Here is a 10,172-nt window from a genome sequence, read left to right as displayed (position 1 = left end):
GATCTGTGCTGCGGAATTGTTGACACAGAGAGAGAGAGAGAGAGAGTAGTTAGTCGTGGAAGTAAGTCGGACCTGACACATTGACTGATAAAAATAAGGGACTTGTATTAAATATTGTATAATAAATAAGAAATGATGGGAAGGGATGACCGCATATCGATCGATCAGATGGTGAGTGACAACAGATCATCAATTCAAAATAATTTCCTGAAAAGACTCTTGACTGACTGATGAAGGATAAACTGCAGGTGAAAGGTGGGGGAATGAAAGTGAGTGATTTTTGCACGCGAGCGTACCAATAAGTCGTGTGGATCGGGAATTGTTTTTGGTAGAGCTGCGTGTTTCGCGACGGCGTTGCGTACGTGTCTCTGCGTCGACAAAAGACGAACTTCGATGACGCTTATTTACACGCGCGCCGCGGCCGCCGCTGCGAGAATCGAAACTCGAAAACAGCGACTGCTGCGCGCGGTTCGAGTGGCACTCGCGCGTAACGTAGAAGGCTAATAGGGAAGAAGTCATGCGGTGTCATTGTCGAGGGACGCAGAACATCGCAGATGGTTCAAGTTCAAAGTCTCTCGCAACGAGTAATAGGTACCCCGCGACTCCGTGATTGAACCGAATCCTTCAAATTCACCATACTCCACCGTATTTCGACAAACATCTATAAGGCTACAGTGTACGGTAGACGATGAAAGAAAAGTTTTGTCTCGGAATATCTTTCTCATCGTGTTCGATTTCATCGATTTTCATCTACTCATTGATGATTCATAATCGATTAGAATAAGAAACTTTTACTCGAATTCGTGGGTATAGAATAAAATTAATTTAATGATTCAATGATTTTTAGATCTTTGCACTTGGATCAGAATCCCCGATTTCTTTCAACATGCACAGCAATAGGTATGAATCAATAGATTATGCATATTAACAATTTTTATTAACAACAGTACAACCGGCAATAACAGCCACAACACACGACGACGCGACGAACTACAAACGATCTCAACAATCAACAAAATTTGATAGGATAAAAATGATAGTGTCAGAAACGCGTTTAATCGACGATGAAGATTTACAACAAAATCAGGCTCGAATCAGATCGAAAATATACGACCGTTGTCGTTGTTGTTACATAAGAATAATATTGTGCAACTGGCTATGTAAGTTGTACGTACAGCAACAATTTTTTATCACGATATCACTATCACAAAGTTAAGATATGATAGTGATGTATACGAGCGGCGACGAAAAAAAGAAAACGCTCGTATCCACTCGTGCCCGCCGTTGTGTATCACGCAATATGTACCTATATACATAGCATACATACATACATATACATAATAGTCTCGCGTGTTCTCAGATACATGTTCATCGTCCAATCACTGAACCGCGATCATGTACATACGAGCGCACAAATAAGAAACTAAATTTTAACCAATAAATTAAACTTTATCGTTGTTCTTTATCAAGATTTCCAAGTAAGATGTGAAGTTCAGTAAGACATGAAGTTCTCAACAAAAAAAGTTTCCACTTTCCTGTGTTTAATGAAATCTGTTTTACTCTGTACATATACGTGTGTAGTAGACACAGCGGAAGTACGTCGCGTACGTGTTAATATGGTCTTTCGGTTCTTCCGGGCATCGTATTATTCTTGTGTGTAAGCAACTCAACAACAATAACGTTTGTTTTCATTTAGTTGTTATCTAACGTCTAAATTGTGCAACGCGTTCCGATTCGGAAGACGCACGACCGTTTTTCTTGATTCCTGATATTAACTCTATGTGTGTATGCGCGCGCGCGAGTGTGTTTCTTGAAAAAAAATGGTCCGATTTTGATGATGAGCAAAAATTACACACAAGAATTTCTAACAATGGATCATCACCTTGATGACGCCCTGTCCCGCTTTGGCAGTTTCGAAGGCTTGCACGGTCTCCTCGATCTTGTAATTGTGAGTTACCAGTGGTTTCACATTTACCTTACCCGTCGCAACCAGATCCAACGCATCGGCGTAACTGAAACAAGTTTAATGTTATTCTTTCAAGCTGCAAGCAATACATACAATGCTCCTAGTTCCTCATAATTTCTACTAGATATAACACAATGTGTATCATCGTACATAATACACACAGTGTAGTAGCATACACACACACGCGCGCGCGCGCACACACACAGGATATCAAGTAGAAATCGTATCGAGCAACGATCGTTTCATTGGTAATGAACCAAGACTTACTCGTTTGCGTATCGGAACACTCCTCGAATGTCGACTTCCCTGATGAGCGCGTTGATCAGAGGAATCTGAACTTCCGGTGCGCCCATTCCAACCATAACTGCCACTCCGCCGGATTTGGTTCCCTAACAAAATGCGCGCGACATTCAGTACTAGTAGTAGCAGTAATAGTAATAGTAGTAGTAGTAGTAGCAATGGTAGTAGTACTTTCGATGTATAATACGATTTTGTTTGGTAGTTGCTGCTGTAAGTTACTGCATATACACATATCGATTTCTCACCTCGATACGTAACAAAGGCCCTATGACCTTAGAATATATTACACCGATTGGCACATATAAAGGCACATTCTATCTATGTACAATGCTTGTTTTTCATACACGTTGCCATTTCGCACCACCATTGGAAATACCTGCTGCTATGTACATCTGTGTACATACAGCAGATGAGATGATAAGGGTGGATACCAGGTAACAGCGAGTGAATGAATGAACGAATTAATGATTTGAACGAAAAGAGAAGAGTGGCGGCTTACAAAAATTGCCAGACGAATCGAAGACTGAGCTCCGGAAGCATCGATCGTCTTGTCAGGCTCCTCTCCAAGAAGCTGATGAATCTTGCGCACATTTTCATCCTCCTTGTCTTGCCTGGTCACCAACAAAGTATAATCGGCACCCAATTCCTTGGCCAGGTTCAATCTGTCCTGTTCCAGATCTGCTCATCGTTCGTCGTTCGCCAAGAACACATCAACGCGATCACGATTAATAGTCGTCAATCGTCGGAATGGTTTGGTGTTCGTTAATCGTTGCTATCGTAATTGCTTACAAATGCGCAATGGACTGAATTTTTAACTGATTTTCGTGCCCTAATTTTTTTTGTCACTCGATTAAACTGACGAACAACGATTGGCTGAAGAAGAAGAAGAAGAAGAACGAATCGTCGGAGAGGAGAAAATTACCAGTAATAAGAATTTTGCTGGCACCCATAGCTTTTGCAACCAGTAAGGTGACCAGACCGATCGGCCCGGCACCCAAGATCAACACCTTCGATCCAATGCCAATGTTCGCACGCTTGCAGGCGTGAACTCCGACGGACAACGGCTCCAACAGCGCTCCTTCTTCCAAAGTTACATGGTCTGGTAACCTGCACGGGCGACACACGGTTATTATTTATTAGCAGCAGTAGCAGCAGCAGGGTGTAGAGATCGCCTATCTATCGGCAAATTCCTAGCGCAGCAAATTTTAAAGCAAAGCAATCAGCAAAAATTTCCGAGGAATTCCGACATTTTCCGGAGATCGACTGATCCATCTGCGTCTTCCCGTCACATTATTTTCGAACTCTCGCACAAAGTTTTAGTCTAATAATTCTGAACGGACGGACGGACAGCGGCGGCGGCGGCGGCGGCGGCGGCGGTGAATACACAATATCCGCCGGGATCATTTTTCTAGGTGTCTATTTAGTTAACGAGAACAGGGGTCGAACCGGATGAGATGTACGAAGAAGACGCGAGTCAACGTCAAGGTGACATGTCTCGTGTTCGTAATGATGCGCACTCGTAGACAACTAACCACAGGCCACGCGAGTCAGTCTCACATGTCTCGCGATGAGCGACAAATTGAATCTATTAATCGTGTTGCGTGCAGCGTGAATCGAGTCATCGAGAGATGACCGTTCTAAGTGGTGAGTCTCAATCAAAGAACTGAGAGCGCAGTGGACAGACAAATACTATTAGACTGTAATACGAAGGCTATTTTTAAAGAGTATTGCGCGCCCGAATATCCGCGCCCCGCGTACCGTGCCATCCACGTGCATTCGGTGCCGTGCGCCGCCGTGAGGTAATACAAATACATTTAAATCGTGTCGTTCTATCGTAAGCACCCGTCATCGTACAAAGCACGATGATATAACCCTTTACGGACGGAGCTGTCCGACGGGCGAGCGTCGCTGTGGACGACCCGCTATCACTTTCCTGAATACTCGTTTCTTTATTACTGCTACTATCACTGCCCACATTGAAACGCCTGAGTGCGTTCCTTGTTGCAAGGATTTCACTTCCATTGAATAAAACAATGTCGTAATCTTCTGTGTTGTCAAATTCAAACTGGAACTCATCAGTACTGTCACTATTGAACGTATCATCTCTGGATCTTTCAGCCATCGTGGATAAGATGTTATAAGATATAAAATATGAGGAAAACTTTGCTGCTTTCTCTGAGTAGTGTCACTGAAAGGTTGACTCCACAAACTGAAATTCGTTCTGACTCTACCATGATCTCGCATCGTAAGTTTACATTATACGGAAGACAAGACTTCATCACTACAAAATTTCTAATTTCATTGAGAGGCAACTTGACTTCTCAGGTTAGTATACCTACGTGTATCTTATCGTTCGCGACAATTGGGCGGCTATATGCCAACACGTGTCTGCAACGGTAAAAAGACTTGGGCGGCTATTTGCCGACACTCATCCGCAAAGGGATAATATGCTGCGACGCGTGTATGTGAAACGTCGTTCTGTTTTTGGAGTTTTCCTGTCGAATTGGTTCATCCGTCATACTCGTTTCGTACGTTAATGCGACCGACGTAACAAGATCAAAAATCCGACAAAAGTTGAAAAAAATCTGACAAAAAGTCCAATGACCAATGACTAATGACGCGAAGCGATATACATACGTGTGAGTCGAACTCGCGCTGAATACTCGAATACTCGAACAGCAAAAACATGATTTATTTACACTCAAAAGCAAGACTTGTCTATAAAATTGTTGTTGGGCGTGTGATTTTCTCTCATATTTTAATTATCACGTGTAATTTATAACGTTCTATTTGTCAGAGTCAGTATACAGAGTTCTGCCATAGAGCTTTTGATCGAATTGTTCTTCTGCTGATTCTATAGCTAACTGGCAGCAACCTGTCGACCCGTCTAGGAACGTCAGGAAGAAAACGCGAACGAATCGATCGCAAATCGCTTACTTGAAGCAAAAATCAGCAGCGTGTTTGTAATAACGTCTCAAGCTGCCGTGAACCGGAGGAGTGGCCAAGAACACAACGTCCTTGCACAGATTGTATCGTCCCCCTTTACAAAAGCTGCAATTCCGGCAAGGTACTCCAGGCTCGATAGCCACTCTGTCGCCCACCTGTCGTGTAATCCGTGTGTCGGTGTTAGTGTCAGTGAGTAACGGAACGAGTGAACGTATAATATAGTGTGAAACATATGAGTAAACATATTGTATACAGGCGAATGAAAAGAAAAGTGCTTTTTAAATCGATTCGTATCGAGCGATACACGCGTTGTTGGACCGGATCGTCAAATCGATCGATTTTATACACGCGCGGTTTCGCGTGGAGTCCGGAGAGGAATCTGTGTTGCAGTTTACCTTACCTTCAAATTAGTCACGTTCTTCCCGAGTTTGGCGACGACACCAGAAGACTCGTGGCCTATTATCATAGGTTGTCGCACCACGAAGTCACCGATTCTTCCATGTACCATATAGTGAACGTCGGAACCACAAATCCCGACGCAACCCATCTGAAGGAGCACCTCTAATAAAGGAGTACAGTATATTAAGTATACAATAAAGTAGACAGTAGTCGTCGATACCGTAACTGTACTCGTACGTTTATTATTATTCGTGCATGTATTTAATTTATGGGAACGTGTTAAACGTACTGATCGTTGTGTAAGAAAGACGCGCACGCAATACGCAGCAGTACAAAATATCCACAGTTAAATAGTTAATAGTTATAATAATACCTGTATTTAGAGGAGAAAATAAATGCGTTCGTATGCATTTCGTTTGTTTAATTTTATATAGTTAAAAGAAAAAATACGAATATCCATATTGTAAACGTCCTATTGCAGTGAGCTGTGTAGTAATCGCGATTTAGTAGAGACGTGTGTGCGTGCGTGTGTGCGCGAGAACGTGAAAATACGAGAACCCCAAAATTGATCGCAAGAAAGGCCGTCAGAGTCGGTGGAGGGGGAGGGGTTCTCGGGAATGTCGGGAATCCCGAAATTTTCGAGGACCTCCATCCCGATCCCGCAGGACAATTTTCGTCCCGGCCCGGCCAATTTTCGGGTTCTCGCCTGCGTACTACACTACTACGTGCAACAGTAGTAATTAGCACTGGACTAGTACCAACAGGCGAAAAAAAAACGAATAAAATGAATGACGACGAATGGTGACAACGACGACGACGACGACGACGATCTGACTTTGTTCAATGAACATTCGAGTCGAGAGAGAAGCGTGTTGATGGTGGTGGTGGTAAAAACGAACCATTTTCGTTGGGCTCTTCGATAGGAGTCTGTTCCTAGAAAATTCAAACAGAGAAAAACAGAATTAAAACACAAGACCAACTTGATCAGAGATAAAAACTGGAAAATGACTGAACGAGAAATGTGAGAAGAGACAGAAAAGTTGGAACGATCGAATTTCATTATTCACAACGCGCGTAGACAATGCGTACAATAATATCACAATGTACGTATGTACGTACGTGCACGCGTGTACCTAAACAGTCAAAGTTGGTGTCACAACCGCTGACATGAGAGAGAGAGAGAGAGCGCCGTCATCAATAAATAAGCGATGATATTGACATTGTCAGATCAAGACGCACGCTGTGCGCTATGTGTATATCAAGATCAACAGGTGCTGGCTTCTACGCGCCGCGCATAAGTCGCGGCCATCAGTTGTCATCGATCAACGATATTATTTGGTATTTAAGATAATATACCAGCCAGATATATTTAGTATTTAGGCTAGAGATACTCCTAGTAACCTCTATTATACCAATGAAATCGGTCATCGTCCTACGACTAACCTGTCTTTCTCTAGTTTTACTCGACTCTTCGATTCATACCGTTTGCAAACTTGTCCTACCTGTCTCAAACTGTCTACTACTGCCCACCACTAAAACCTTCAAGGATAGAACCTAGTATATCTTTTAGCCCCATGTGTACCACGATCGTATCGTGAGGCATCCTCTCGTCCCGAACTCTTACGACGGACGACGCGACGCGACGTCTCACCCGTGTTTAAGCAAAGTAGTCACCGTCGACACAAAATCGTATTGTTATTTAATAAATTAAATTAAGTTACCGAATACAATACGGTGAACAATGATTCGATGACCGCGCGAACGAACCGCAGCGAAAATAATGACCGCGAAAAGACGCGGGTAATGCCTTGTTCTTGCACGTAGTATGTTCGCAGACACACGGTGCCCCCGCTGCTGTAAGATTGAGACAATTCCGCGATGTTAATCGCGGCTGTAACTTCACCGGCCGTTTCAATCAACGACGACGACGGTGAGACGCGCGACAAGCGAAGAAACGAAGGCGAATCGCGGCATCGCGAGTAAACTCGATAATTCATCATCTATAGTTTCCCTTCGCCACACGACACACGAGTTTCAACTTGAATGTATGTCGACTATCGTCGATAATATCAGGCATATGTAATTTCATTGAATAATAAATGCGAATACTTGTAAACCTACACATCTGACAGTGCTGATCCGTCATCATTTGCATCAGAGAAAAAGAGAGAGAAAGAGAGAGGTAATGATCATTAATCGAAAATTATATTTCAAATAAGGAAGCAAACAGCGGCGAGTTGAATAACTATGTAACACGTGGACAATGCAAGTTGTGACACCAATGTGACAACCTGCGCAACTAATAATCATTGCGGAACGAGTCTGTATAAGTATATTACGATGACACTTGATCTCAAGTTCGCATCGCATCGAATTTGAGACGACTCGCACCATTTACAAAAAGAAATAAAGCGTCTTCTTCGACAGCGTGTAAACAACCAAGAATACCAACCAGTCTGATGTCGTTGATACCGTACTGGATGGCTGTGAGATTGTCCTTGGCCATGATGAAAGCTTCCACGAGTGTCACGATGACGACGAGTAAAATTTAACGAAAGTTGCTGCTAGTGCTGAAACGTAATTCGGAACTAGGAAAGAGCGCGCGCCGCGAGTCTATATATAAGAGGACCGTGCGCGTGGCGCGTATACGCGCACGCAATCGGCACTCGAGATGACCACCGCGCGCGCGACGATGAGCTACCTTATCTCAATACTCTAAGCGATATACCCCCGCCATGGAATCCTCCGAAAAACACGTCTACTTTTGCCATAAGTCATTTGACACTGCGCTGATAAGTACTTGTAACACTGCACTCGTCATTAGTACCGACATCGATTCATATCTGACAGAGAGGAATTTCCCCTTTGGTTGCTTCTACGTATGCCGCGACGCGGTCCCGATCGCGACGCGCAAGAAACGGACGAAAAAAATAAAGGACGAGATTTTTTACTCGACTCTCTCTCTCTCGGTCTGTCTGTCGACGTACACACACGAGTTCCGATCGATCTCAATGAAAGTGTGTACATGCATACATGTACGTACAGTACTTATACTATCCTCGGGAATCTATAAGAAACATGTTTCAACGATTTTATAAAGAGAGTCGAACGAATGAATAACTGATACTAGAGGTCTTGTCTAGAGGGACGACGAAACGAATCGTAGAACGACCAGCCGACCTACTATGTGAATGTATATTAGTTCAAAGAGACACGTTTTTCACGAACGTTCCCGCAGCTCCAATAATCGCGTAATTTCAGGTTCAGAATTCAGGATCATATCGCGTCCACGTTGCGAAGCAATAATACGTACACGTCGTTGTATGAAGACCAAAAAGATTTATGACTCGTGCGACAATTGCGAGACCATAGTTTCTCGTACGTACCTGTGTGATCTCTGAGTAGTAAAAACGACGACAGAATACCGCGCTTGTTCAACGAGCGTCGTTCAATCTTTTTGACCTTCCGCGGTGTTGCTCGGTAGGTCGAATATAATTAGCATTCAGTAGATATCAGTAGATACAGGCATACTGTGTTAATCGACAGACGCAGAGAGCGAACAAAGTGCCACAGACAGAGAGTAGTCGCATAGTGTACATGCACATCATTTTTTCGAGAAGACTGCGTCGATTAGTTTTATTAAACAATAAAAAGGGTTTAAAGCAATGTCTGATTCAAAACATTCGAACAATTTCAATGATTTCATCATCATCATCATCATCATCATCATCGTAATAATTTTTAATCGATTCTGTATAATTTTAGACGAATTCTATTTCTACAAATCTTACGACAATTTACGCAAAAAGTCTGATTTCACATCGACGTCGCTACCGTCCTATTCGATACCGATTTCAAACGATCGACTGACTCTGTACAAGTATTTTTCATGCATAATTTTGTACACGCGTGACGATGAAATTGAATTTCACAAACATGAACAGTCACGTGCGCGCGACTCGAGAAATTACAGCATTGACATATCTAACTTGAAACGAATAATGAGTAAACAGTATCTTATCTGTGTGGTCTAATGCAAATTCCGTGTCAGACTACACACAGTACACACCGTCTTCTCTCGTGTATGTACATATGTATGTACGTACGTCCGATGAAACAATTCTCTCTCTCTCTCTATTTGCTGTCTAGTGCTTACTTCGTGTGCAATATACTTAGGACCGATCATACGATCGTCAAAAGAACCTTTGCAAGCGATTCGATAACGCGCGCGATACTTTCTGGTGTCGATAACGCAACGATGAGTGGATGTCTGATAAGTATGTAGTGTTGACGTGATTGCGCGGTAATGATTAAAAATTATATACTTGTATTACGTTCGGTCAATTCCAGAAATATGTAGTATGTTGCTAAGCAGCGAAGATAAGATTCAAGGTTTCTTCATCCTTTTTCCTCTTTTTCTTCGTCTTGTGAATCATCCCCGGAAATTTTTTTAAAACAATAACGTATAACTTGTGTCTATAGAATTATTAATCCGTTTCCCCGCAGGCGTACAATTATCACAGGTGTATATCTCGCGATGAAACATGTGTGTGTATATATA

The 10,172-nt window shown here is 42.8% G+C and overlaps 1 protein-coding gene and 1 long non-coding RNA gene across 4 annotated transcripts; one reads left to right on the top strand and one right to left on the bottom strand.

Moving 5' to 3' along the window:
• Positions 1-915: 915 nt before the first annotated feature.
• On the bottom strand, positions 916-9,015 carry LOC108631666 (sorbitol dehydrogenase). Of its 3 annotated transcripts, none has more exons than XM_018035766.2 (9): positions 8,998-9,015; positions 8,064-8,181; positions 6,511-6,544; positions 5,613-5,773; positions 5,204-5,367; positions 3,189-3,373; positions 2,766-2,944; positions 2,234-2,355; positions 916-2,012 (listed from the first exon to the last, which is right to left on the bottom strand). In XM_018035766.2, the coding sequence occupies exons 2-9, from the start codon at positions 8,115-8,117 to the stop codon at positions 1,865-1,867; spliced, it is 1,047 nt and encodes a 348-aa protein (XP_017891255.1). In that variant the 5' UTR covers positions 8,118-8,181; positions 8,998-9,015; the 3' UTR covers positions 916-1,864. The 3 variants fall into 3 exon arrangements, with proteins under 3 accessions (XP_017891255.1, XP_026674743.1, XP_026674742.1); XM_026818942.1 differs by lacking the exon at positions 8,998-9,015 and adding an exon at positions 8,925-8,941; XM_026818941.1 differs by lacking the exon at positions 8,998-9,015 and having other exon boundaries at positions 8,064-8,247.
• LOC113465140 (uncharacterized) lies at positions 6,847-7,731 on the top strand. The gene is made up of 2 exons (XR_003389966.1): positions 6,847-6,949; positions 7,447-7,731. It is a non-coding gene; the product is annotated as an uncharacterized LOC113465140 (long non-coding RNA).
• Positions 9,016-10,172: the final 1,157 nt, after the last annotated feature.

Source organism: Ceratina calcarata, unplaced genomic scaffold, assembly GCF_001652005.2.
Source record: "Ceratina calcarata isolate Rehan_Ccalc_2016 unplaced genomic scaffold, ASM165200v1 scaffold92.2, whole genome shotgun sequence".
Classification (NCBI taxonomy): Eukaryota; Metazoa; Arthropoda; class Insecta; order Hymenoptera; family Apidae; genus Ceratina; species Ceratina calcarata.
Note: the sequence above shows the minus strand (reverse complement) of the source record. Positions and strands in the feature narration are given on the sequence as shown.